We start from the raw sequence: 25,813 nt of genomic DNA on the forward strand, positions 1-25,813 counted from the left end.
TCGTAGGCTCGCAGTACAACAACGGCTGTAAACAACACTGTCACACACGCATTGCGAACGGATTCAACCTGAATCGGCCTCCAGGCCGTACTGTAGTCGCAAATCTGGATCTGTTAGAAGCATTTAAGAAAGAAAATTGACCATATCACCATCGAGGTCGACTGTTATCCTGTTTACATTCTGGACTCGTGAATGAAGAACAGAACTAAAAATCACAGTCGAAGATAGAACCGTCCCAACCCTCCCTCACCCAAATATCCTTTGTGTTGGTTCGACAACTATCTTAATTTACATCAAAGGAAAAGTCCAGTCAATAAAAAATTCCTTAATGATCTTATGGGAACTTCAATCTGCCTAGTTATCCCATTCATCATCATGCACGACACATTCGAGGGGACACCAGAAACTTCCGTCCAGACATTCAAAAGGTATTACCAACTGACGTCAAAAAATACTGCATTAAAAGAGTCTTATACAGCATCCTCCAACAGTGTCCGATAGCAAGAGACAACTTCCTAGATCCACCAAAACACTCATGACACAACTCCGATGTGGATGGATGAAGTATCTAAATTGATATTCAGATAGAAATATTCCATGCACTCAAGACCAATGACGCAATTTCCAACAATCTGCGCACAAAACAAAACATTTATTTTGAGCTAGGCCCACAGACTTGCGAACTATGGACCTCTGGTTGAGACCTACCCACAGGTTGTAGGCAAATTGAACTATGGAACCTCTGGTTGATATCTACCCACAGGTTGTAGGCAAATTGTTACAACAACTACCTCTTTCAGCGTTGTTGTGGTTATAACGTACTGCGGCAGCATCGTACCAGAAGTGGAAGAGATGTACTAGCGTCCCTGCTACACCAGTCTGTTGAATTTAGACCTATCTCGCTTGAGTTACTTAACGTATACATTCCGACAATAGGCCGCAATTGGTAATGACTGTCCGGTCTTAGGGAACTTTAATGCTCAACATGAGTTGTGGTAATTGGTCCTAGGTAATGACCAGAGGGATGGCTGCGCACATTAATGCCTCTACGTTTTGCACTGTCAATGAGGACACCGCTACCGGAATCGCAGTTAGCCAGACATAACCAACGTGTCACATACACGTGAGACACGTTGGCCCCTCCAAACGGCATCGAGATCGTAACGTACGCGGAGATCTTAACGTCTCCTTGCGTCAGGTACCTTCCCTGATGACATCTGTGAGAGACTGAACTCCTATTTAACCGATCTCGCCACCTTTTTCCGCTCGGGCAATATTCAGATTTCCGCCACAAAATCTACAGCCACTCTGTTCACCACATGGACAGCGCAATTCGGAAGAGAGTTGAATGTCGTGGTCGACGGTACCAGAATTCCGACCGCAAACTGCAATCGACACTACGTTCAAGTCGAGCGCGCACGCCACATCTATCTGCGACAAACTGAAAAGTAGGAACAAGGTCCTTAAGTCCCTAGCCGGCAGCACTTTGGGTGCAGATAAAGAAACCTTGTCGACCACATATAACGCGATAGATCGGTCTATGGTAAGCTATACGGCCCCTGTTTGGTCCCCGGGATTATGTGATACGAATTGCAAAAAGATTCAAACCTGTCAGAATGTCGCCCTGAGAACAGCAACAGGCTGCCTCCTCAAGTCTTCAGTGGACCATTTGCATGAAGAGGCAAAGATTCTTCCAGTACAACAACACAATGAGATTCCCAATTACCATCTGATGGGTATCCCGACACATTCAGGCACATCAGGAAGGATATCCACGCTCTAGAGGGAGAGTTTCAACGATACAGGAGATAACCCTTGATCAACAGGCATATCAAGCAGGTTTAAATAGCATTCACACGGACGCAGCTGCTAAGGCCATAAGTAAATATAGTGTGAATAAAGTTCTATCGCAGCTGAGGTGCATCCGCTGACACGACAAACCTGAGTAATTTTGGCTCATCTACGTTCGGGATATTTTATTTATTTATTCATACAAAACTAATACAAAATCCTTCAAGGCCTATAAATAGTATTAACAAAATATTAATTTCCGAGTAGAAATAATTATAAAATCTAATTCTAAATGCGTGTTGATATAATTGGCTCCACAGCCATAAAAAAATGAAAATCAGCAAATGGCCAATAATGCAGTCGCTTAAATTCTTATTGGGCGACATGAGCCCGCACAACACAAAGCATCTTTTCAACTGTCCCGCCAAACCTACTCACCTAACTCCAGTGCTTCTGTGGCTACATCCCATCGAAGCAGCCACTTTCCTGGAACTGGAGATAGACCCAGAGCCAGATTGAACAGAAGAACGAACATAGAAACATAATAATAACACTGTTACAACAACAACGTGTCACCTGATTTGACAAATGACGTCACCTGGCAACCAGTCGTTTCTTTTGGGTCAGACCTTCTCCCCGTAACTGTCTCCATCAGCAGACCGGCTCATTTCATCAAAGCGTTAAGTTCGGCCGTGCCGAACTTTGTATACCCTCTACCAGGGATGTACGCAAGATTTCATTTCGGGGGGGCCCAACACAAATTCTCCAACAGAATTGACGCACCAACTAAAAAATCTTTGAAATGAATATTACCCATATAAGTTTAACTTTTGGTGTATCCCAGAAATTTCAACCACATTAGCTCTTATTTGGACTTTTGGGTTCTAATTTCCGCAGAGAACTGCTAGTATAGGTCCAAGTTTTCGCTATCGAAAGATTTTCAGTATTTCAAAGCTTTAGCTAAATTTTTAAAAACATTGTCCGTAATATGGATTTTGGAAATACTTTTGGTGGGAGAACCACCTTTCCGAAAGTGGTCAAAATAGATCCACGTTTGAATATAGGGATTGCAGGGATTGACGAATGGAGATATACAGTGTTTATGCGGTGGAGGCCCGAACACAACACACTACCTTCCCATTAAAAAAATTTTGTGTTATTTTTGCCCTATTAATTTTACAATTGAACACATTTTCGACCACGAGGACTGATTCTGATAAGAAGATCTATTTCAAAAACTTTTTAATGTTATATGTATACCAATTATTAATTAATTTAAATAAATACCTCAAAAAATCTGCAAGTGCAGGGGCCTAATTACGACATTCGATTCGATCGAGAATTTACTCGTGAATGAAAAAATCGAACTATGAACACCTTTGTGCTCTCCAAAGAACACTAAGAAGGTAGATGGTAAAAAAATTGTTTATTTTAAAGCAAAAACTAAAAAACAAAATTATTAACGAAAAAATGTAAATATTTGTTGAAATCGTTGAATAATACTTTCGGAATGAAGATGTGCTAGAAAACTGTACGAAATTATTTATTTTTGTTAAACTTTTTGACTTTGTTGTAACAAATTTCTAATGCATATACCTTAGTCGATGGTCAGACTAGCAAGGTTTCATGAAACCAATTTCGTTAAAGTTTCTTTTCAAATTTCGTTAATGTCCACACACGTTAACGTGAAATTTAAGATCTTTGCGTGTCCTCTTTATTTTACCATTCGCGTTTGTTGTGTTTCTCATACCAATAAAAACAAAAAAAGACATAAATAAACCAAAAAACAACACAAAATAATTAACATTAATAATTAAATTAATATTAATAGTTAAATTTTCACTATTTCATTTATTAAATGTTTTTATTAAATATATTTATGTTTGTTTTGTTGTTAACGTTTGCTTGAGAAAATAAAAATGAAAGAAAATTGAAGAAAAAATCTTGCAACGAAGAACAAGAAGAGGCAACACAACAAACACAGAAAACCATGTACATGGGTTTCACTACTTCATACCCCTCGCCTATAAACTTGACGTCGCCATGTTGAAATCGTGCTAGTCTGACCATCGACTTAGTAAATTTACAGTTGGTGGCGCGAATAGGTTTTCATAGTTTGAGTTTTTCAATCTCGAGCAAATACTCGATCGAATCGAATGTCGTAATTAGGCCCCAGATTAGACTTATTTCTATCTTAATTGTACGAGTAGATGTTTATGGACTTGATGACTTTAAAAACTTTCCAAGGACTATGCCCAACGATTAATCACTTCTGTCGATACAGCGTAAAAGGTATCGGCGTTTTAATTTCAATAATTAGAAAAAAAATCTAAAATAATCGCGGCTTAATATAATAAGCTGTTATTGTACTAAATTTTTTGAAAAAATCTATTATATCTTCGCAATAGTTTTAAATATCTGTTTTCGCACAACTTAAGCAGACGTATAGCTCTATTTTTTGCTTAGGAATGACACATCGAAAACGCGTTTTAATATGCGATATTTTCATAAACACTTTTAGAAGATTTTCCAAATTTGAGGGGTATCACATCCGCCCATCTACTGGATAGATTTGGACGACCTTGGCTTATTAAATTCACAATCCAAAAAAAAAAAAACTCAATTTACGCGGGTTTCCACGGAAATCGAAACTTTCCGACAAGAATATTGAAACATTTGGGGTATATAACTTCACGATTATGGGCGTTTCGAATAAATACCTATATTGTGCTCATGAATTTGACTTCGATGAATGCGTAAAAATTGTTCACCTTTTTGGAGAAAATACCTGAAAGAATGGGCAGATATATTCCATTGCAGTGCACTGATTTAATACAAATTCGAACCCAATCTGTCTCGAAAAAATCGATCTGGACCATCGATTGTTATTGTGCGCATCATTTGTTAATATGATAGGAAAAAATGCAGATGGGTATGTTAGTTATTGCAGATATAAGCACTTTGTGACGCACAAAAATACATTTTTCTCCATTATCTGCAAGTATATAGCAACAAATTTAAATAAAATATGAATACAAAATTTCGATTAAGGCACTGAAACTATTCTCTAATTGGGTTTTGCGAAATACTCCTTGAAAAACCTTGATATGTCGTAGTATATTTTGTCCAATAGACATGTCATGTCATGCACTTTTAATCCGCACAATACTGAACTCGTAATATTTTGAATACAGAATGAGTTTATAGCTTCAAGGTCCTTATATTCACTACAAAATTCCTCGACCCTTTATTATTTGATCATGAAATTACATGGCATAAAGAATAAATTCAGATTTTACTGGAAACTGGAAGTTTCGCTCAAAAAGATTATTCAAACAAATTTTTTTTTTAATATTTCTTAAGGTAAGGTCGCATTAGGCAAATATTTGCTCCAGTGACTGGCAGTGTGTGCTTACTGAGAGCAAGTGAGCGTAAATAATGCGGTCGCTGGAGCAAATATTTGTCTAATGCAGAGGTGCTCACATTGAAAATGCGTTTCTCCGTTGCAGGCCAAACAACGACTGATGCTTACTCTCAATTTACGCTACCGTGAAGAAATGAGCAGCCCTGGTCTAATGTGACCTTACCTTTAGACAACTTGTTAATAAAGTACACTTTCAGTACGGAACCTTCAGAACAATAAACGTTTTCATTTGAAATTTCCAAAGAGAAAACCCTAATTATTTGTTAAAATAGCTAAAAAAAATGTATTGGACCAAACCATTTCCCCCCTGCGTACGTCCCTGCCCACTACCATTAAATATTCTGAACTAAAACGGAATAATAATTATTTTCTTTCAAAGTTTGGATCTATGTTTGTGGTGGAGAAGTGACCTCTGGGAACCTCAAATGTCGAATTTCAGATACTTGGTTCAAAAATTGTAGCTAAAATCCAAAAAACTGAAAAACGGGAGGTACCGTTATATGGGGGCTCTACCAAAACATGCGGAGGGACCGTTATATGGGGGCTATACCAAAACATGGTCCTATGTTGACAATTTATATAGGGGGCTATACAAAAACATGGACCTATGTTGACAGTTTTTGGTGGAGATGTTGTGTGACCACTGGGAACCTCAAATGTCGACTTACAAATAGTTCGGTCGAAAATTGTAGCTAAAATCTTCAAACTACCGAAAATCGGGAGGTACCGTTATAGGGGGATATACCAAAACATGGACCTATATTGACAGTTTTTGGTGGAGATGTTTTGCCACTACTGCGAACCTCAAACTTGAAATTTCAGGTAGTTCGGGCGCAACATGTATGTACAAACCTCAAAATACCGAATATCTCGAGGCACCGTTATATGGGGCGGTTCCAAAACGTGGTCCTATGATTACAGTTTTAGGAGGAGATGTTTTTTGACTACTGGGAAGCTCAAATGTTATATTACAGGTAGTTAGGTTAAAAATTGTAGCTAAACTTCTCAACATACCGAAAATCGGGAGGCACCGTTCGTTATATGGGGGCTATACTAAAACATGCACCTATGTTGACAACTTTTGGTGGAGATTTTTTGTGAATACTAGGAACCTCAACTGTCAAATTACAGGTAGTTCGGCAAAAACTTTTAGCTAAAATCTTCAAAATACCGAAAATCGGGAGGTACCGTTATATTGGGGCTATACCAAAAATGGACCTATGTTGACGGTTTAAGTGGAGATATTTTGTACCCAAACGTGATATTACAGGTAGTTCGATTCCCAAAATACCGAAAATCGGGAGATACCGTTATATGAGGTCTATACCAAAAAGTGGTCCGATATAGCCCATCTTTGAACTTGACCCCTATGGAAAAAATACACTCGGGTGATTACAACAGGCGGACATGGCTAGATCGTCTTAGAATTTTATCCTGAAAAACAAACTTTATGTACCCTCCATACTATGGTGAAGGGTATAAAAATATGCGATCTGGTCGATGATGCAAAAGTAACGGATCCGTGGGGGTTTTAAATACATGCCAAATTGAGATGGAAAATGTTGTTTTTTTCATCACCAACAAATAATGTGGCCTCTTCTGGTCGGATCTTGACCTCCCCAAAAAATTTCGTGACGTTCGGCCCATAATTGTAGCCTGGAGTTTTTATTATAATTTTAATGGACGGACGCACATGCATAGTTAGTTCACTTTATCTCGTCGAAATATGAAAAATATAAATATTTTATTTAAAAAAAATCCGTAAATTGAAGGACAAGGTCGTAAGTTCCAACAAAAATTCAAAACTATACGAGGAAAAGGTCGTAAGTCCAAAGATAACACTGTGCAACATTTTTAAGGTGATCTTGTGCAAACAATTCGAACTGAGGATTTTTTGAAAGTACAGACCCAAACGACGAGAAACCCTAGTTGTGTTTTGTTGTGCCAGATCCAGTTTGGATTTTATGGCCCCATCTAAACATGGTTAAATATTGAGTTTTTAAAGAAATTCGGGGCTATATCTCTGAAACCAATGCGAATCTTCTTCTAACGTCTGAAGCAAATTTGTAGATAAGGACAAGAATAAAATATTTGGAAAAATAATAAACTCGAAAAACTACATTTATTGCCTCAAAATTCAAAATATATGCAAAAAACCCGTTAATTTTTTCTGAATATTTTCTTTTGGAAAAATATTCCCTGGAATGTAATACACAACTCTTCAGTACATGTCATTGTTGCAAAATGCCTCTATGCCGTTGTTTTCAGTACATTTTTCAACGATGATTTAATAAAAATGTCAATAATAGCTGTGTCTGGTTACCCTAAAATTTGTAACAATTTGTACCAATTGTTGCTGGAAGCCGTCTGTTAACACAAAAAACCAGCAAAAGAGAGCGATTCGAGAGAGACATTTTGACAGTTCTTTCACTGAGAGCTTGCAAATTCTTGCTGGACAAATTTCTTCTAGCAAGCACTTGCAAGCTCTTCTTCTTCCTGAAAACAATCAATCAGTTGTTTTTAGTTTTTTTGTTGATTTATGTTTGTGAACATTAAAAACAATTTTATTGTGGAAATAACATAGTCTAATTGTATTGTTTTATGGAGAACAAATTTGTAAAGTGGAAAAATACTTTTTTGTTTCATTTTCTTTTTTATTTTTAATAAAATACAACGTGTTTGCTTCCTTTGTTGGCGGACAAATTGTTCTGTTTTGGCAAGTCAGCTGATTGCTTGCTGGTTTTTGCTGGGAAGGTGTCTGTTTACTTTTTAAAATTTTCTGGCAAAAGAGAATAAAAACCCTTTACTCTCTGAGAAAGTTCTTGCTGGGAAAGTACCCAGACAGACTTAATGTAGTGAAATCCGAAATGCGAGAATAAACTGTTGGTGTGAACTGTGTTTGAAATACGTGTTGTTAAAGATATGATGCTAAATACCGCTGAAACAACATGAAGAAAGCATTTTAGAGTTTCAGAATGTTCTAAAGAATTGTTGAGAACTTTATTTGGAAGATTTTGAAAAAGATTACTTTGTTCAACTCCCAATAGTTTAGCCGATACTGACTAGAATTTCAGCAATTACGTAAAATTTTCTATATTTAATAGATTTTGATGACCTAGATGGAGTTTTTCTAAAGACAGCAAGGCCAAATTTCTATTCGTTTCGGAGATAAAGGCCTGATAAATGCAAAAAAGTGTAGATTTAGCCCGGTTTAGATGAGGCCATAAAATCCCTACTAGGGTTTTTGTAGTCTAAATATGTACTTTCAAAAAATGCATACTAGAAGTTGTTTGCATTTTAAGTGTTGCATAGTGTAACCAATTATCTCCTAAACGCGATGAAATTTGATCAAACAAAATGCAGATATCAAAGCCGAAAAAATAAACGAGGAATACTGTTTTTACCACCATAATAAAATCTTTAATACAGAAAGCGGTAGATTGTTTTTTCTTCCTCCTGAAAACGAAATGTTAAAAAATGTAATTTGTTTTTTTATTTATATTTTGTTTTTGTAATATAACAAATGTTTAAAATGTAGTTTAATATAGAAAAATTTCAAGAAAATCGAAGAGTACAATCATTGATAAAACTTGATTTTTAATATTAAATCGCAATAATTTCACCCAAGCCCACCCACAAAAGATTTTGTCTTTTTGGAACAATAGTAAAGAAGTTATGAGTATTTCTTTACCTATAGTTTTTACAGAACTCGAATTTTTGAAGGCGCGATATTTCTGGATCAAATGAAATCTGAAAATAGGTCTGTACTATAACCCAAAAATTTGTACAAATTCGTACAAATTTTTACTGAATGCTGTTCGATGACAAAATTATCCAGCAAAAGAGAGCGAGTTTGGAGAGTTTTGTGGCCGAGAACTTGCAAATTTTTGCTGGGAAAATTTGTCCCGCAAAAATTTGCAAGTCTGATCAGCTGACTTTTAATCACCTGTTCAGTGTAAACAACTCGAAATGTTAACATTTTTGACCAAGAAAAATTCACATTTTCAATTTTAAAATTTATGTTTTTGTTCCGTTTGGTTTAAAATATCAAAAGAAACAAAAACATTTTCGTACATTTTCGGAAACAGCTGACTTTCTTGCAGTTTTTGCAAAATGCTGTTCGATATCTTTCTGCAATGTTTCTTGCCTGAGAGAGTAAAATTCACTGCGAGAGGTTGCTGGAACTGACTGAGTAATTATTGCTGGGAAAGTTATCGTACACACCTAATATACTGCATAGCAAAAAAATAAAGGAAATCAAAAATCTCTTTTTGGAAAAGTGTCTGTTTTCACTCAGAAATCCCCATATACTTTATGGGGTCGCAAATAAGGTCCATCCCTGTTATTGAGAACAATTAGAAACGCCGTGTCACCATAGACAAATTAGCTCTGTTCCTTTACGTGCAAGAATCTTCAAGTCTTACCACTTTTTACTCGAAAAGCGTTCCTTTACTTCAGATACCATACTACTTATATGGGAGCAGTTTACAACTTTTGCCGGTTTTACCATTTTCAAAAGTAAAGGAACAGACCAATTATCGTATAGACAAACAAATACTCATGTTATGTGCTGTCAACCGACTCCAACAGAAAAACTCAAAAATGTTTGAAGGCGATATTTGAGGAAAATGGAAAGATTTTCTTCTATATTTTTATCTGAGGATGTAGATTTCGTCAAAAACTAACCCCATACAGTCTTTGTTAGAACAAAATGTTTATAAAATCGTGTTTATTGGCATTTTTAATTGAGTTGTTCTGTCAACTAACTAAATGTTAACAACATTGGTGAGAGCATTTCTTTGCCTATACAATTCAATTTGTCTATGGCAGAGCTGAGCAAAATCGAGAGAGAGGCAAATTTAAGGGAGAATTAATATTTAATTTTTCTTGATGTTTCATTACTTATTTCAACATTTTTTAAACATTAATGTTGTCTAAAATCGTCCACAATGTAAATTATTAAAAATTATAAATAAAAAATTGCATAAATTTTTAATTGTTTATGGTTCACAAAAAACTACCCAGCAAAAAAGTCCTCCCAAAATCATGGGTTTCGTAAGGGATTTTTGGCAGCCGTAACTACTCTCAAACCCCTCTTTCTTCCCCATTATTTTTACAAGGGCATGTCGCATTCAGTTTGTAGTTATTTTATGACCACTAGAAGTTAAAAAGTAAGGTGTAAAAAGTAAATTAAAAAAAGTAAAATTATATTTTTAGAACAGTAGATGTAGAGAATTTGTTTTTATTTCATCACACTTCTTACTTTTATTTTACTTTATTTTATTTCCCTGTCTGCCCGAATTGAACCCACGAACCCTCTGATTTCTAGCCAAAGACACTACACACTATGCCACGCATACGAATATTAAGGTTTGCTTAAGAAGTTAAATGTGCAGTGCACATGTGCACCACGAACTGTTATTGTTGAATTAAAAAAACTCGCGTGCCGACGGTGAGCGTTGAACACACAACCGTAGGATTTATAGTCGGACGCACTCTCACTGTGCCACCGTCGTCATTACTTAGTGAGGAGTAAAGTAAGTAGGTTTACCTTGTACATTTTTAAGAAGTAACCCATTACTTTTCAAATTACTTGTAATGCGAAAAGAAGCTTGTTTACATTACTTTGTAAATGGTTACTAATGACTGCCGGCTCCAAATTTTTGCTGGGTAAGAGTATGTTCTTACAATTTGGCTGTGTGCTAGCACACAGGCGTGCTCACCCCTGAGTCTATGGTGTCACTCGTACATACATACTTATCACAGTAACAGTAAATCTCTTCAAACTCAAAATTCTCATTAATGAAACTTTTTTTCATTTGCAATGGAAACAGTGTGGAATTGAAAATAGTTTAGCCATTATAAAGTAGTAGCAAACATTGCAATAAAATCACTTCAATAGTTTTTTCTTACACTCAAATAATCTTATCAGCTCCGCAAATATCTGTCATAAAAGCTCTCAAAATTCGCCTCAGTGATATGAAATTACACTTATAATTACTACCTACTCAGTGCGTTAGAAACCTACTTGTAGATCAGTTAGTAAAATGGATTTCACCGGTAAAGTTGCTTTAATAACTGGTGCCAGTTCGGGTATTGGTGCTGCCACTGCCGAAACATTGGCAAAATATGGAGCTCATGTGGCGATAGTTGGACGTAACTTGGAAAATCTCAAAGAAACTGAGAAAAAATGCAAAGCGGCCAATGAAAAAAGTATCTGCTTGTCCATCATTGCTGATGTCACCACCGATGCAGAGCGAATCGTCAATGAGGTCATTGGAAAATTCCAGAGATTGGATATTTTAGTTAATAATGCCGGAATTCTCGCTGTGGGAGGTCTTATGGATATTGATATTGAACAATTTGATAATGTGCTGAATACAAATTTGCGTGCAGTGTTCTCGTTAAGCAAATTGGCAATACCTTATCTAATTAACAGCCAGGGAAATATTGTCAATGTTTCAAGTGTTGCTGGTTTGCGTTCATTTCCTGGTGCCCTGAGTTATGGTGTCTCCAAAGCGGCTCTGGATCAATTCACCAAATGTCTGTCATTGGATTTGGCCAAAGAAAATGTTCGTGTAAATTCGGTGAATCCTGGTGTCGTGATAACCGAAATCCATAAACGTGGTGGCGGTATGTCGGAACAAGATTATGCCAATTATTTGGAACGTTGCAAAGATACTCATGCTATGGGTAGAGTGGGTAATGTTTTTGAAGTTGCTGAGACGATAGCATTTTTGGCTAGTAGTAAGGCAAGCTTCATAACCGGTGCTTTGGTACCCGTCGATGGTGGTAAACATGCCATGTGTCCACGTTAAAAGTGAATTTTGTCTTTTTGTTGTTGTTATTTGATTTGTAAATAAATTTAATTATATTGAAAACAAAATTACATGTATCACTATGAGGGGAGGGAATTATACGTTAGATTTCCAACACATCGGAATAGCGGTCGTAAACCAACCTTCAGACGATCTGACATTTGTAACATCGTTCATTGAAAATTGTGTTGGTATCTCTTCGGATGAGAGGGCTCTTATACGACGTGGCACATACCTGTTTGGCCTATGACTCTCGGGGTGCTCTATAAATTGCCGGTTAAAATAACACGCACCTCTTCAGATCTGTCACTGTAACGCCGTTAATGGGCCACCAGTCCCGGGTTCTTTTGAGTCCAACTGGTAGTGGTATTTTGCTACGAGGTCGGCAGATAATGTTTTTATGTGGGTTACCAGTCCCGGACTGTTATGTTCAGCTGGTAGTAGTCTTGGCTACGAAGCGTCGGTAGAGGTTTTTTTTCAGTGGATTACCAGTCCCGAACTATCTGGAGTTAAACTGGTAGTTATTTTTATACTACGAAGCTTTTATATTTTACTAGCTGAACCCGGTGCGCTTCGCTACCCCGACTAAGATAACACTATGCAACACTGAAAATGCAAACAACTTCTAGTATGCATTTTTTGAAAGTACATATTTAGACTACAAAAACCCTAGTAGGGTTTAGTCCTGTCAGGTCCAGTTCGGATATTATGGCCTCATCTAAACCGGCCTAAATCTACACTTTTTTGCATTTATCAGGCCTTTATCTCTGAAACGATTGGAATTTGTCCTTGTAGTCCTAAACGAGTAGAACTTATCTTTTGAAAAAAAAAAAACACATAAGAAAAACTCCATCTAGGGCATCAAAATCTATAAAATATAGAAAATTGTACATAATTGCTGAAATTCTGGTCAGTATCGGCTAAACTATTGGGAGTTGAACCAAGTAACCCATTGCAAAAATCTTCCAAATAAAGTTCTCAACAATTCTTTAGAACATTCTGAAACTCTAAAATGCTTACTTCATGTTGTGTCAATGGTATTTTGCATCATATCTTTTACAACACGTATTTCAAACACAGTTCACACCAACAGTTTATTCTCGCATTTCGGATTTCACCCCATTATTGACATTTTTATTAAATCGTCGTTGAAAAATGTACTGAAAACAACGCCATAGAGTCATTTTACAACAATGACATGTTCTTAAGAGTTGTGTATTACATTCCAGGGAATATTTTTCCAAATGAAAATATTCAGAAAAACATAACGGTTTTGGAGATACGGTGCGAAATGTATAAAAATTGTGGAATTTTTGCATATATTTTGAAATTTGAGGCAATAAATGTTGTTTTTCGAGTTCGTCATTTCTCCTAACTGCTATGCCTAAATACGACCGTATTCCAAAAACGTATGAGGTGAAAAAAGTAGAACACATGTATTCTTCTGGGTGACGTAGGGGATGAATGATACGAAGCAACTGTCTTGACCGGCTTTAGCATGGCAAAGCCCAGGATTTATCTTGGTCCCTCTTTCATCTCAAGTGGACACTGACCTCCCCGTGGTGTCACCTGGGGAACTGCCTTTAACACCCGTTAAAGGTAGTGAGCTAACATGTGCCGCGCGTTCACCCATAAGAACGTTAAAAATTGGGTTTGGGCGTCGAGTTAGTAACCCTCCCCTAGAAAAAACAGCCTACTATGAAAAAACGAAAGAAAAGAAAAACAAACCCCTCTAAAGTTGACGAACCCCGCAAACGTTTTAAGGACCATGATCTGCGAATCTGCACTTGGAATGTTCGCACTCTTTATAGAGAAGGTGCAGTCTTCGCATTGGCAGACGTACTTGAAAAGTACAAGGCCGATATTACTGCCATACAGGAAATACGATGGATTGGGAAAGGCGTCACAACAACACCTAAAGGTGACGCACTGTATTATAGCTGCCATGACGTAAAGCATGAGTTTGGTTGCGGATTCGTAGTTAGTCGGAGACTAAAACATCTGGTATCCAGCTTCACCCCAGTGAATGAAAGACTTGCTGCAATTCGAATAAAAGCTAAATTCTTCAACATCAGCTTTATTTGCGCTCATACTCCCACTGAAGAAAAGGACGAACAGACCAAAGATATATTTTACGAGCGCTTAGAAGAAACATATGACCGTTGCCCTGCCCATGACATTAAAATCATTCTAGGCGATTTTAATGCCAAAATTGGAAAGGAGAATATCTTTGGCCCAACAGTCGGGAAATTCAGTCTCCACAGTGAAACATCTGACAATGGTATGAAGCTGATAGACTTTGCAGCTGCAAAAAACATGGTAGTTAGCAGTACCAGATTTAATCATCTCGATATTCATAAGGGCACCTGGCTGTCTCCAGATCAAAGAACAAGTAATCAAATTGATCATGTTGTAATAGATGGAAGACATTCATCCAGCGTGTTGGATGTACGATCGTTCCGAGGCGCAAACATTGATTCGGACCACTACCTTGTTGCAGCAAAGGTACGTACCCGTCTAAACGTTGCAAATAAAGCACGAACAGACACAACGCGGAAGTTGGACATCGATAGGCTGCAAACATAACAGATAGCCACAGCATATTCCACTCAACTAGCCCAATTGCTTAACGCGAGCACTCCTTGTCCCGATAACATAACAACACAATGGCAACATATTGCCCACTCCATGCAAACAGCCGCAAAATCCATACTTGGATTCCAGAGACCTCCACAAAGGAATTTATGGTATGACCAGGAGATCTTTCGTGCTGCTACCGAAGAGAAAAATGCGGCATATAGAGCTACTTTACAATCAGTAGCAACGCGTAGCGCACGAGAGAGATATCGGGAGAAAAGGAGAGAAGAGAAACGTCTTTTCCACAAGAAAAAGATAGAAATGGAAAAGCGGGAGCGTGAAAAATCGAGATGTACAGGAGCCAGAATGAAGTCCGAAAATTCTACCAAAGAGTGAAACATCAAACAGATGGCTTTGGTACAGGCACATCCGACTGTAGAGACCAGCAAGGTAATCTGGTAGCAGATACAGATAGCGTGCTCAGGATATGGAAGGAACATTTCTCCAATCTGCTGGTATCCAATAGTAGCGAAGACGATGATACCACAGATCCAATCCCAGAAGATGGTATAGAATGTATACCGCCCGGCCAAGATGAGGTAAAAACAGCAATCAACCGGCTGAAGAATAATAAAGCAGCAGGAGCCGATGGCTTACCAGCCGAGCTGTTTAAAACCGGAGGCGACGCGCTGATAAGGTGTATGCATCAGCTAGTTAGCACCATCTGGCAGGAAGAACGCGTACCCGACGATTGGAACCTGAGCATCCTATGTCCCGTCCACAAGAAAGGAGATAAGACTGTATGTTCAAACTATAGGGGCATAAGTCTTCTCCCTATTGCCTATAAGGTAGTGTCAGGGATATTGTGCGAACGACTAAAGCCAATGGTCAACGAAATAATTGGACCATACCAATGTGGCTTTAAACCTGGCAAGTCCACCATTGACCAGATATTTACCCTGCGGCAAATCCTAGAGAAGACCCAAGAGATGCAGATCGACACATATCACCTTTTTGTCGATTATAAAGCAGCATTCGACAGTCCCCTCCGACCAAAGGTATTCCACGCAATGTATGAATTTGGTATCCCCGCAAAGCTCATCCGGCTTTGTAAGATGACTTTAACTGATACTAGGTCCTCAGTTAAAATTGGAAAGAACCTCTCCGAAGAATTTTGTACCAAAAGAGGTTTCAGACAAGGAGACAGCCTTTCGTGTGACCTATTCAACATTTTGCTGGAAAAGGTAATACGAGATGCAAATGTCAAAAGAAATGGCACAATTTACACCAATAGCCACATGTTACTTGCCTATGCTGATGACATAGACATCATGGCACGATCAGTAAAGGAAGCAACTGATACCTTTAGGAAGGTTGAAGCAGAATCTGCGAAAGTGGGTCTGGCGGTAAACGGCGAAAAGACCAAATTGATGGTGTCGACGCGCAAAGCGTCCATAGAGCTCGGACCAACTGTGGAAGTTGGTACCTACAATTTTGAGGTAGTTAAAGACTTCGTCTACCTCGGCACTGCCATAAACACAACAAACAACATCAGTTGTGAAATAAGAAGAAGAATTGTATTGGCCAACAGATGCTACTATGGTCTAAGTAAGCAATTTAAAAACAAAGCCACATCTCGTCAAACAAAAATAACACTATACAAAACGCTGATATTACCCGTGCTAATGTATGGTTCCGAAGCATGGGTACTTGCGCAAGCAGATAAGGCAGTGCTTGGTGTGTTTGAGAGGAAAATTCTTCGAAAGATCTACGGGCCGATTTGCGTTGACGGTGAATATCGACGTCGTATGAACCACGAGCTATATAAGCTATACAAAGACATGAATATAGTTAAACGTATCGAGATGCAACGATTGCGTTGGCTAGGCCATATCATGAGAATGAGCGATGATGAACCCGCTAAAAAGGCGTATGAATACATGCCACATGGCGGTGCACGCAGAATCGATGGAGCATACAAGTGGATGAAGAAATGACAAGGCGCGGTATTCCAAAAAGTCAAGCGAAAAACAGAGAGGAATGGAGATCTTTCCTTAGTTCGGTCTATGGAACAAATGTTCTGTAATGGGCCAACTAAGTAAGTAAGTACATGTATTCTTATGAGAACTACCGAAATACGTCGAGCGTATACTTTTTTAAGTTGAACATTTCCAACTTTGACAGAACGTACGATATGTTATTTGGTGTGTCTTTTTACTTACTAAATGTTGCAGAAACACATTTTTCAGCAACTTTTCCTTTATACAACTGTCAAAACTTGAAACATTTGTAATAATTAGGTTTGTCCTTTTACGTACTGAACTTTACTGAACATTGTTTCTTCAGTAATGTTTAGCAACATTTCAATTATACAATTGTCAAAACTTTACTGAAGAAAAAATGTTCAGTAAAGTTCAGTACGTAAAAAGACAAACCAATTATTACAAATTATCGAGTACGCAGACAGGCATATTGTATGTGTGTGTTTTGTATTTTGAAAACAAAAGCCCAACAAAACATGAAATACATGGTTTGTTCCAGAACTGCAAGAATCTACTAATTTTTACTATTTTTTCCGATAACATAGAGGAAAAAATGCTATCGTAGCAAAAAATAGTAGCTTCTTGCAGGTTCTGGAACAGAGCAACAATATATTGCAAAGGAAAAATGTTTGTTTTACGAATGAAAACATTTAATAAAGTTTCTGTCGCGGTTTTTGTGTTTTAAATGGGATTTCGGATTCAACGTATTTGGGTAATACGGACGCTCAGAGAGCATTGTTGTGGTAGGTAGGTGAATATTTTTTGTACGTCACGACTTAAATTAGGTATAGCTGTTATATTTTATTCTTGTCCTTATCTACAAATTTGCTTCAGAGGTCAGAAGAAAATTCGCAATGGTTGCAGATATATAGCCCCGAATTTCTCTAAAAACTCAATATTTAACCATGTTTAGATGGGGCCATAAAATCCGAGCTGGATCTGACACAACAAAACCCAACGAGGGTTTCATGTCTTTGGGTATGTACTTTCAAAAAATTCCCAGTTCGAATTGTTTGCACAAGATCACCTTAAAAATGTTGCACAGTGTAATATATAACACTGTGCGCCTTAACTTACTTTCAATGAAAAGTGCTTACACCTGGAAAGTTTCTGCACATTATGAAACTGCAATGTTCATAGATGGGAAAAATCAAAAAAATAAACAAAAATCGCCGGAGGGATTTTCAAATAAATCGCGGTCAAAGTTCGCATTTTTAGGTTTTCACGATTTTGCTTGGAAACCGCAAGCTCTATAAGATTTGAGAAAATGTTATAGCAGTGAAAATTCTATACAAGATTAAGCTTAATGGTATTTTCGTAGATTTTTGAGATATAGAAGTTCAACTTTCAACTTTCCTGCTTCATTTTTGACATAATAAAAACAAGTGAGAAAAAGGCTATAGTCGGTACGGAGCCGACTATGTGATACCCTACACCACTACCTCTGTGCATAATCTTTTTACTCGAAAACGTTTCTTTTATGGAGATACGAAAGTTTTCACCTATCTGGTTTTTAAACCAAATGACTTAAGGCGAACTGAACTAAAATAATTAATATTTAATTTTATATCTGACTACTATCGACATCACCAACATCAATAGGCTTCTTTCTATCTCTATGAGAAAATTTCGTGATGATCCGATCAAAATTCCGACCTGTAGTGTGATTGCAGAAAAAGTGGAAAAAAGCGATGCATTAACGACTATTGCGATATCTCTATTATTTGGCTACCTACGCCAACCTACTTTGCATATTTTAAAGGTGGGATTTTCTGCCTTCTTAGTCAGGCTTTGCTTTTAGAAGGTCCCCAACCAAAGGTGTGATATCCGTCATTATTATTAAAATCGCAAAAATGAAAAGTTGGGTTCTATTAGCGACTATTGCGATATCTTCGTTGTTTGACCACCTACGACAACCTACGTTACTTACTTACTTAGTTGGCCCATTACAGAACATTTGTTCCATAGACCGAACTAAGAAAAGATCTCCATTCCTCTCTGTTTATCGCTTGACTTTTTGGAATACCGCGCCTTTTCATTTCTTCATCCACTTGTATGCTCCATCGAAGCTTAGGCCTGCCGATTCTGCGTGCACCGCCATGTGGCATGTATGCATACGCCTTTTAGCGGCCTAGCCAACGCAATCGTTGCATCTCGATACGTTTAACTATATTCATGTCTTTGTATAGCTTATATAGCTCGTGGTTCATACGACGTCGATATTCACCGTCAACGCAAATCGGCCCGTAGATCTTTCGAAGAATTTTCCTCTCAAACACACCAAGCACTGCCTTATCTGCTTGCGCAAGTACCCATGCTTCGGAGCCATACATTAGCACGGGTAGTATCAGCGTTTTGTATAGCGTTATTTTTGTTTGACGAGATGTGGCTTTGTTTTTAAATTGCTTACTTAATCCATAGTAGCATCTGTTGGCGAATACAATTCTTCATCTTATTTCACAACTGATGTTGTTTGTTGTGTTTATGGCAGTGCCGAGGTAGACGAAGTCTTTAACTACCTCAAAATTGTAGGTACCAACTTCCAAAGTTGGTCCGAGCTCTATGGACGCTTTGCGCGTCGACACCATCAATTTGGTCTTTTCGCCGTTTACCGCCAGACCCACTTTCGCAGATTCTGCTTCGACCTTCCTAAAGGTATCAGTTACTTCCTTTACTGATCGTCCCATGATGTCTATGTCATCAGCATAGGCAAGTAACATGTGGCTATTGGTGTAAATTGTGCCATTTCTTTTGACATTTGCATCTCGTATTACCTTTTCCAGCAAAATGTTGAATAGGTCACACGAAAGGCTGTCTCCTTGTCTGAAACCTCTTTTGGTACAAAATTCTTCGGAGAGGTTCTTTCCAATTTTAACTGAGGACCTAGTATCAGTTAAAGTCATCTTACAAAGCCGGATGAACTTTGCGGGGATACCAAATTCAGACATTGCGTGGAATACCTTTGATCGGAGGGGACTGTCGAATGCTGCTTTATAATCGACAAAAAGGTGAAATGTGTCGATCTGCATCTCTTGGGTCTTCTCTAGGATTTGCCGCAGGGTAAATATCTGGTCAATGGTGAACTTGCCAGGTCTTAAGCCGCATTGGTGTGGTCCAGTTATTTCGTTGACCATTGGCTTTAGTCGTTCGCACAATATCCCTGACACTACCTTATAGGCAATAGGGAGAAGACTTATGCCCCTATAGTTGGAGCATACAGTCTTATCTCCTTTCTTGTGGACGGGACATAGGATGCTCAGGTTCCAATCGTCGGGTACGCGTTCTTCCTGCCAGATGGTGCTAACTAGCTGATGCATACACCTTATCAGCGCGTCGCCTCCGGTTTTAAACAGCTCGGCTGGTAAGCCATCGGCTTCTGCTGCTTTATTATTCTTTAGCCGGTTGATTGCTGTTTTTTCCTCATCTTGGCCGGGCGGTATACATTCTATACCATCTTCTGGGATTGGATCTGTGGTATCATCGTCTTCGCTACTATTGGATACCAGCAGATTGGAGAAATGTTCCTTCCATATCCTGAGCACGCTATCTGTATCTGTTACCAGATTACCTTGCTGGTCTCTACAGGAGGATGTGCCTGTACCAAAGCCATCTGTTTGATGTTTCACTCTTTGGTAGAATTTTCGGACTTCATTCTGGCTCCTGTACATCTCGATTTTTCCACACTCCCGCTTTTCCATTTCTCTCTTTTTCTTGCGGAAAAGATGTTTCTCTTCTCTCCTTTTCTCCCGATATCTCTCTCATGCGCTACGCGTTGCTACTGATTGTAAAGTAGCTCTATATGCCGCATTTTCTCTTCGGTAGCAGCACGACACTCCTGGTCATACCATGAATTCCTTTGTGGAGGTCTCTGGAATCCAGGTATGGATTTTGCGGCTGTTTGCATGGAGTGGGCAATATTTTGCCATTGTGTTGTTATGTTATCGGGACAAGGAGTGCTCGCGTTAAGCAATTGGTGTAGTTGAGTGGAATATGCTGTGGCTAACTGTTGTGTTTGCAGCCTATCGATGTCCAAATTCCGCGTTGTGTCTGTTCGTGCTTTATTTGCAACGTTTAGTCGGGTACGTACCTTTGCTGCAACAAGGTAGTGATCCGAATCACTGTTTGCGCCTCGGAACGATCGTACATCCAACACGCTGGATGAATGTCTTCCATCCATTACAACATGATCAATTTGATTACTTGTTCTTTGATCTGGAGACAGCCAGGTGCCCTTATGAATATCGAGATGATTAAATCTGGTACTGCTAACTACCATGTTTTTTGCAGCTGCAAAGTCTATCAGCCTCATACCATTGTCAGATGTTTCACTGTGGAGACTGAATTTCCCGACTGTTGGGCCAAAGATATTCTCCTTTCCAATTTTGGCATTAAAATCGCCTAGAATGATTTTAATGTCATGGGCAGGGCAATGGTCATATGTTTCTTCTAAGCGCTCGTAAAATATATCTTTGGTCTGTTCGTCCTTTTCTTCAGTGGGAGCATGAGCGCAAATAAAGCTGATGTTGAAGAATTTAGCTTTTATTCAAATTGCAGCAAGTCTTTCATTCACTGGGGTGAAGCTGGATACCAGACGTTTTAGTCTCCGACTAACTACGAATCCGCAACCAAACTCATGCTTTACGTCATGCTCTACGTTACATCGTTGTAAAGGTGATAATTTCTACTTTCATTGCCAGGTTTTGCTTTGCTTGCTTTTTGTATACCCTTTATAGACGCTGAGATATTTGCTATGGAATAAAATGTTGACTTTTTCTCCAAATGAAGTTTTTGCTCATTCCGACCTCTAAATATTATCCGACCATCACCAAAATCAATAGACTTTTTCCTCTGTGAGACCCTCAGTAACTCTCGAAATTTCGTGACGATCCGATAAAAATTGCGACCTTTAGCGTGATTTCCAAAAAATGGAAAAATGGGATGAATTACCGACTATTGACATATCTCCGGTATTTGGTCACCTACGCCGACCTAGTCTGCATCATTGTAAAGGTGGAATCTTCTACTTTCAAAGTCAGGCTTTGCTTTTGGAAAGTCCCCAGCCAAAGCTGTCATATTCGTCATTATATTTAAAATCGCAAAAATGAAAATTTGGGTTTTATTTGCGACTATTGTGATATCTTCGTTGCTTGATCACCTACGAGAACTTACTTTACATCATTAGAAAGGTGATATTTTCTACTTTCATTGTCAGGTTTTGCTTTTGGTTTACCCCTTATAGAAGCTGAGATATTCTATTTGGAAAAAAACGTTGTCTTTTTATCCAAATTAGTTTTTTGCCCATTCCGACCCCTAAATATTATCCGACCATCACCAAAATCAATAGGCTTCTTCCCCTCCGGGACCCTCATCAACACCCAAAATTTCGTGACGATCCGATATAAATTGCGTAGCGTGATTACAAGGTTTAGATGGACAGACGGACGCACGGACGGACACACATAGCCAGATCGACTCAGTTCGGCGAGACATTCATTTTGATATATATTTGTTTTGATATATATAAGTATGGGTCTACGACCATTATATCGATGCGTTACAAACTTTTTGGCCAAAACCAACTTATAATACCCTCCCCACATAGTGGTGTAGGGTATAATAAAAGAATAAAGGTGGCCGAGCAAATTTCGAACTGGGTTCACCTTTTCTTTTTTATTCCAAAGATGTCAATATTATAAGATAGGAAAAGTCAATTGTTAAACATTAACTATAGAGGGAGTTAACCTCTGTTGCTACGACATCATAGCAACATTCTGTTAAACGAAAACTGTTACTCATTGGAATATTGACAAGAAAAACATTAAAACTCAAGTTTGACGGCATTCGCTTTTGATTTTTTCATTGAATGAACAATAAAAAAAGAAAAGAAATAAATTTCAGCCACAAAACACGACGTTAATGTTTTCTGCCGCGAGAAATGGGAATCAAAAACGATTGGCATTGCTGTTATCAATTCCAGTGTGTTGTGTAGCCATCTGTAACCAAAATGTGGAACTATTAGCATATGTTTTTGGAAAATGCATTTGTTCGGGTCTTTATTGCTATACGTCTTTGTTTATTCTTTTATCAGAGGTAAGCAAGGTAAGCGGGCAAGGCAGCTTATGTACGTAGGCCTTAATAAGACCTGGGAAGTTTTTGTGGAATTCGAAACAGCACCGTTAAACGTTCGTTAAACTGGAAGGATTTTTAAATAAATCGCGGTCAAACATCAAATTTTTAGGTTTATTTTAGGTTTTTTTATTTTGCTTGAAAACGGCATGTTGTATCGAAATGCGACTAAAGAAACTGTTGTAGCAGTGAAAATCATTTACAATATTTTACTTAGTTCCATTTCGATAGGACCGATTCCAAGCAAAATCCTGAAAACCTAAAATAAACCTTAAGTTGAGAAATTTGACCGCGATTTATTTAAAAATTGACGCAATTTGAACTTCTATGTGTCAGAAATGATAAAACCTAGGAAAAAGTTATAAAGGCTAATCTTGTAGAAAATTTTCGCTGCTACAGCATTTTATTTAGTGTCATTTCGATAGGACTTGCGGTTTCCAAGCAAAATAGTGAAACCCTTAAAAAAACCCTAAAAATGCTAACTTTGACCGCGATTTATTTGAAAATCCCTCCTGCGATTTTTTTTTAGATTTTTCTCATCTATGAACATTGTAGTTTCAGAATCCGCAAAAACTTCCCAGGTGTAAGCACCTTTCATTTAAAATTAGTTAAAGCGCACCTTGATATAGGAATAACTATATATAACCATTTTTAATACTTTAATGAACAAATAAAGGAGATAAGAAAGCGTTCTCTACCCGTTCAATGTTGTGTATGGTGCATGAAATCGGCCGAAAATATATATTGGACCTATATCCAAATCTGAACCGATTTCAATATAATTTGGCATACTTATTTCTAGATCAAATTCCGTCACACATTCCAAATTTTATTGAAATTGGACATTCATAGTGTGTTTGGTGCATAAAATACACGAAATCGGCCGAAAATATATATGGAAGCTATATCCAAATCTGAACCGATTTCAATATATGACAAATTTATTTCTAGACCAAATTCCGTTACTTATTTCAAATTTGGAGACCGTTCGTTAGATATCAGCATACAATATCTAAATTTTTTGGAAGTATTTCCGATCCTGATTCTATATCTCAAGATCGACGAAACACAGAAGAAAAAGTCGAACGCTGACAAAACTAAATTCAAAACTGTCAAATAAAAGACGAAAATTGATTTTTTATGTTTTTGACATTGCTACCAGATCTACCATTTTTCCGTTCCTTTACTTTTCTGGAAAAAAATGTTCATGAGAGAGCAATTTTCACACTTTTCTCTTTTACCACTAAAAAAGTAAAGGAACAAAGCTGTTATATCCTATATTTCATATTTTATGGTACTTACTCACTCCCTGTAGTGGATGTTAGTCTGTATTAAGTGCTTCAAAAGAAGTTTTCTATCTGAAAATGTATTCTGCTACAAAAAAGTGTTCACAAATCATAAATTCAATAAATATATATTTTTACCTATAAATATTTTAAACAAAATATTAAAAAAATATTACAAACAATTATTGGAATAAAATATAAACATTTTCGATTGCAAAGCACTTATTCGGAATGTCTTATAATTTCAGGCGGTGCTGAATTCCATTCATTTCCCATTTCATGATATTTATCTTCATGCAGGATATCATCATCGCCAGCCTCATAGTGATTTGATGGTTTTAAAATAGTAATATGCTCGGGACGATCCACAGGTACGGCAAACGGTACAGGGACCTATTGCGAAAAAAATTAAATATCATCTTTTGTATAAAATTCATATTTTACCTTAACAGTAACTGGAAATGGTACTGGTCTGGGAACTGGGAACGGTACAACTGGTGGATAAAATTTCTTTGCAATCAAAGCATGCAGCAGTGAGGCAACACTCAACGTGGCAGCTGTATGAGCTGGTAATATTATGGGTGCTGGAGCTGGAATTGGTGGCGGCGGAGGAGGTGGAGGAGGCGGCGGTGGTGGTGGTACAGCTGGCACTGGCGGTGGAGCATATGGATAACCACCAAAACCAAATGGCGGTCCAGGTGGATAAAATGGTAAAGGAAATGGCGCTGGAAATGGTGCCGGCAATACGGGTGGCGGTGGGAGGGGAAATGGTGGCGCCAACGGTGCAGGGAATGCACCAAATGGTGGAGGAAATGGTGGTGGCGGAAAAGGTGGTGGAAATGGTAAAGGATAGGGTGGGAAACCAAAACCAAATGGTGGTATACCAGCACCAAACGGAGCAAATGGTGGTGGGCCAGCAAAAGGATCTAGTATACTGCGTCGTACTTTATTTCCACCACTATGTGGACTCTCGATAAGGGTATTATTTTGTCCTCGGCAAAAACTCCACAACAACGGCAACAAAAAAGACTGTAAACAATACTTTGTTTTATATTTCAGGTAATTTCACTAAAATACGGATTGACGACTTACCAATCTTAAAACTATTTTTGAAAAATTCTCCAATAACATTTTTTTAGAGTTTGTTGACGGCTAAAATATTCCATTGAATATGCAAATTTTCTGCACTTGAATGTTGTCTTACAACGACTGCCACAGAGGCTATGGAATAGATCTTCTTTTATACCTGTCACCTGTAGCATTTCAATGTCATCTTCATAGGTTGACCATTCATCCTAAGAAATGTCATCCATCTCACATGAAAATGAAATGAAAAGCAGACGCTTTTCCACAAGTCATTCTGCGGAGATGTATTAATTTTCACTTTTCATTCGATCATTGTGAGCAAAAAAATATAATTGCAAAACTTTTGCTGAGTCATCAAAACAAAAGTTTTCCAGAAAAATTTGCAAAAAGCGGAGGAAAATCAGGGAAACGGTATTTTATAAAAAGAGTGGATTTTTAAGGAATAAAGTTATTTATAATAACAACAAAAATAACAAATAAAAATTATCAGCTACTCAGCCTGTGAGATTTAAAAAGAAGCAAACCCAGAATGGTTTGTTTTTCCCCATTACATCATTGTAATAAGTACTGCTAGAACTATACGCAATAAAGTTTAAAATATATTCGCGAAGGTTTGAACCTGTTTTTAAGCATAAATGTTTGAACTTTTGTGGGGAGAAATTG

At 37.9% G+C, this 25,813-nt stretch overlaps 1 protein-coding gene across 1 annotated transcript; it reads left to right on the forward strand.

Annotated features, from left to right (window-relative positions):
• The first annotated feature begins 11,067 nt into the window (after window positions 1-11,067).
• LOC141396439 (3-oxoacyl-[acyl-carrier-protein] reductase FabG) lies at window positions 11,068-12,101 on the forward strand. The gene has a single exon (XM_073971905.1). It carries the CDS (start codon window positions 11,263-11,265, stop codon window positions 12,031-12,033), a length of 771 nt encoding a protein of 256 aa, XP_073828006.1. The 5' UTR covers window positions 11,068-11,262; the 3' UTR covers window positions 12,034-12,101.
• The last annotated feature ends 13,712 nt before the right edge of the window (window positions 12,102-25,813 follow it).

The sequence above is a fragment of the Musca autumnalis genome, unplaced genomic scaffold (assembly GCF_047663935.1).
Source record: "Musca autumnalis isolate F117 unplaced genomic scaffold, ASM4766393v1 scaffold_3, whole genome shotgun sequence".
Lineage (NCBI taxonomy): Eukaryota > Metazoa > Arthropoda > Insecta > Diptera > Muscidae > Musca > Musca autumnalis.

Excerpts from the sequence above, each read along its gene's own strand:
- LOC141396439 (XM_073971905.1), top strand. The coding sequence starts at position 11,263 with ATGGATTTCACCGGTAAAGTTGCTTTAATAACTGGTGCCAGTTCGGGT.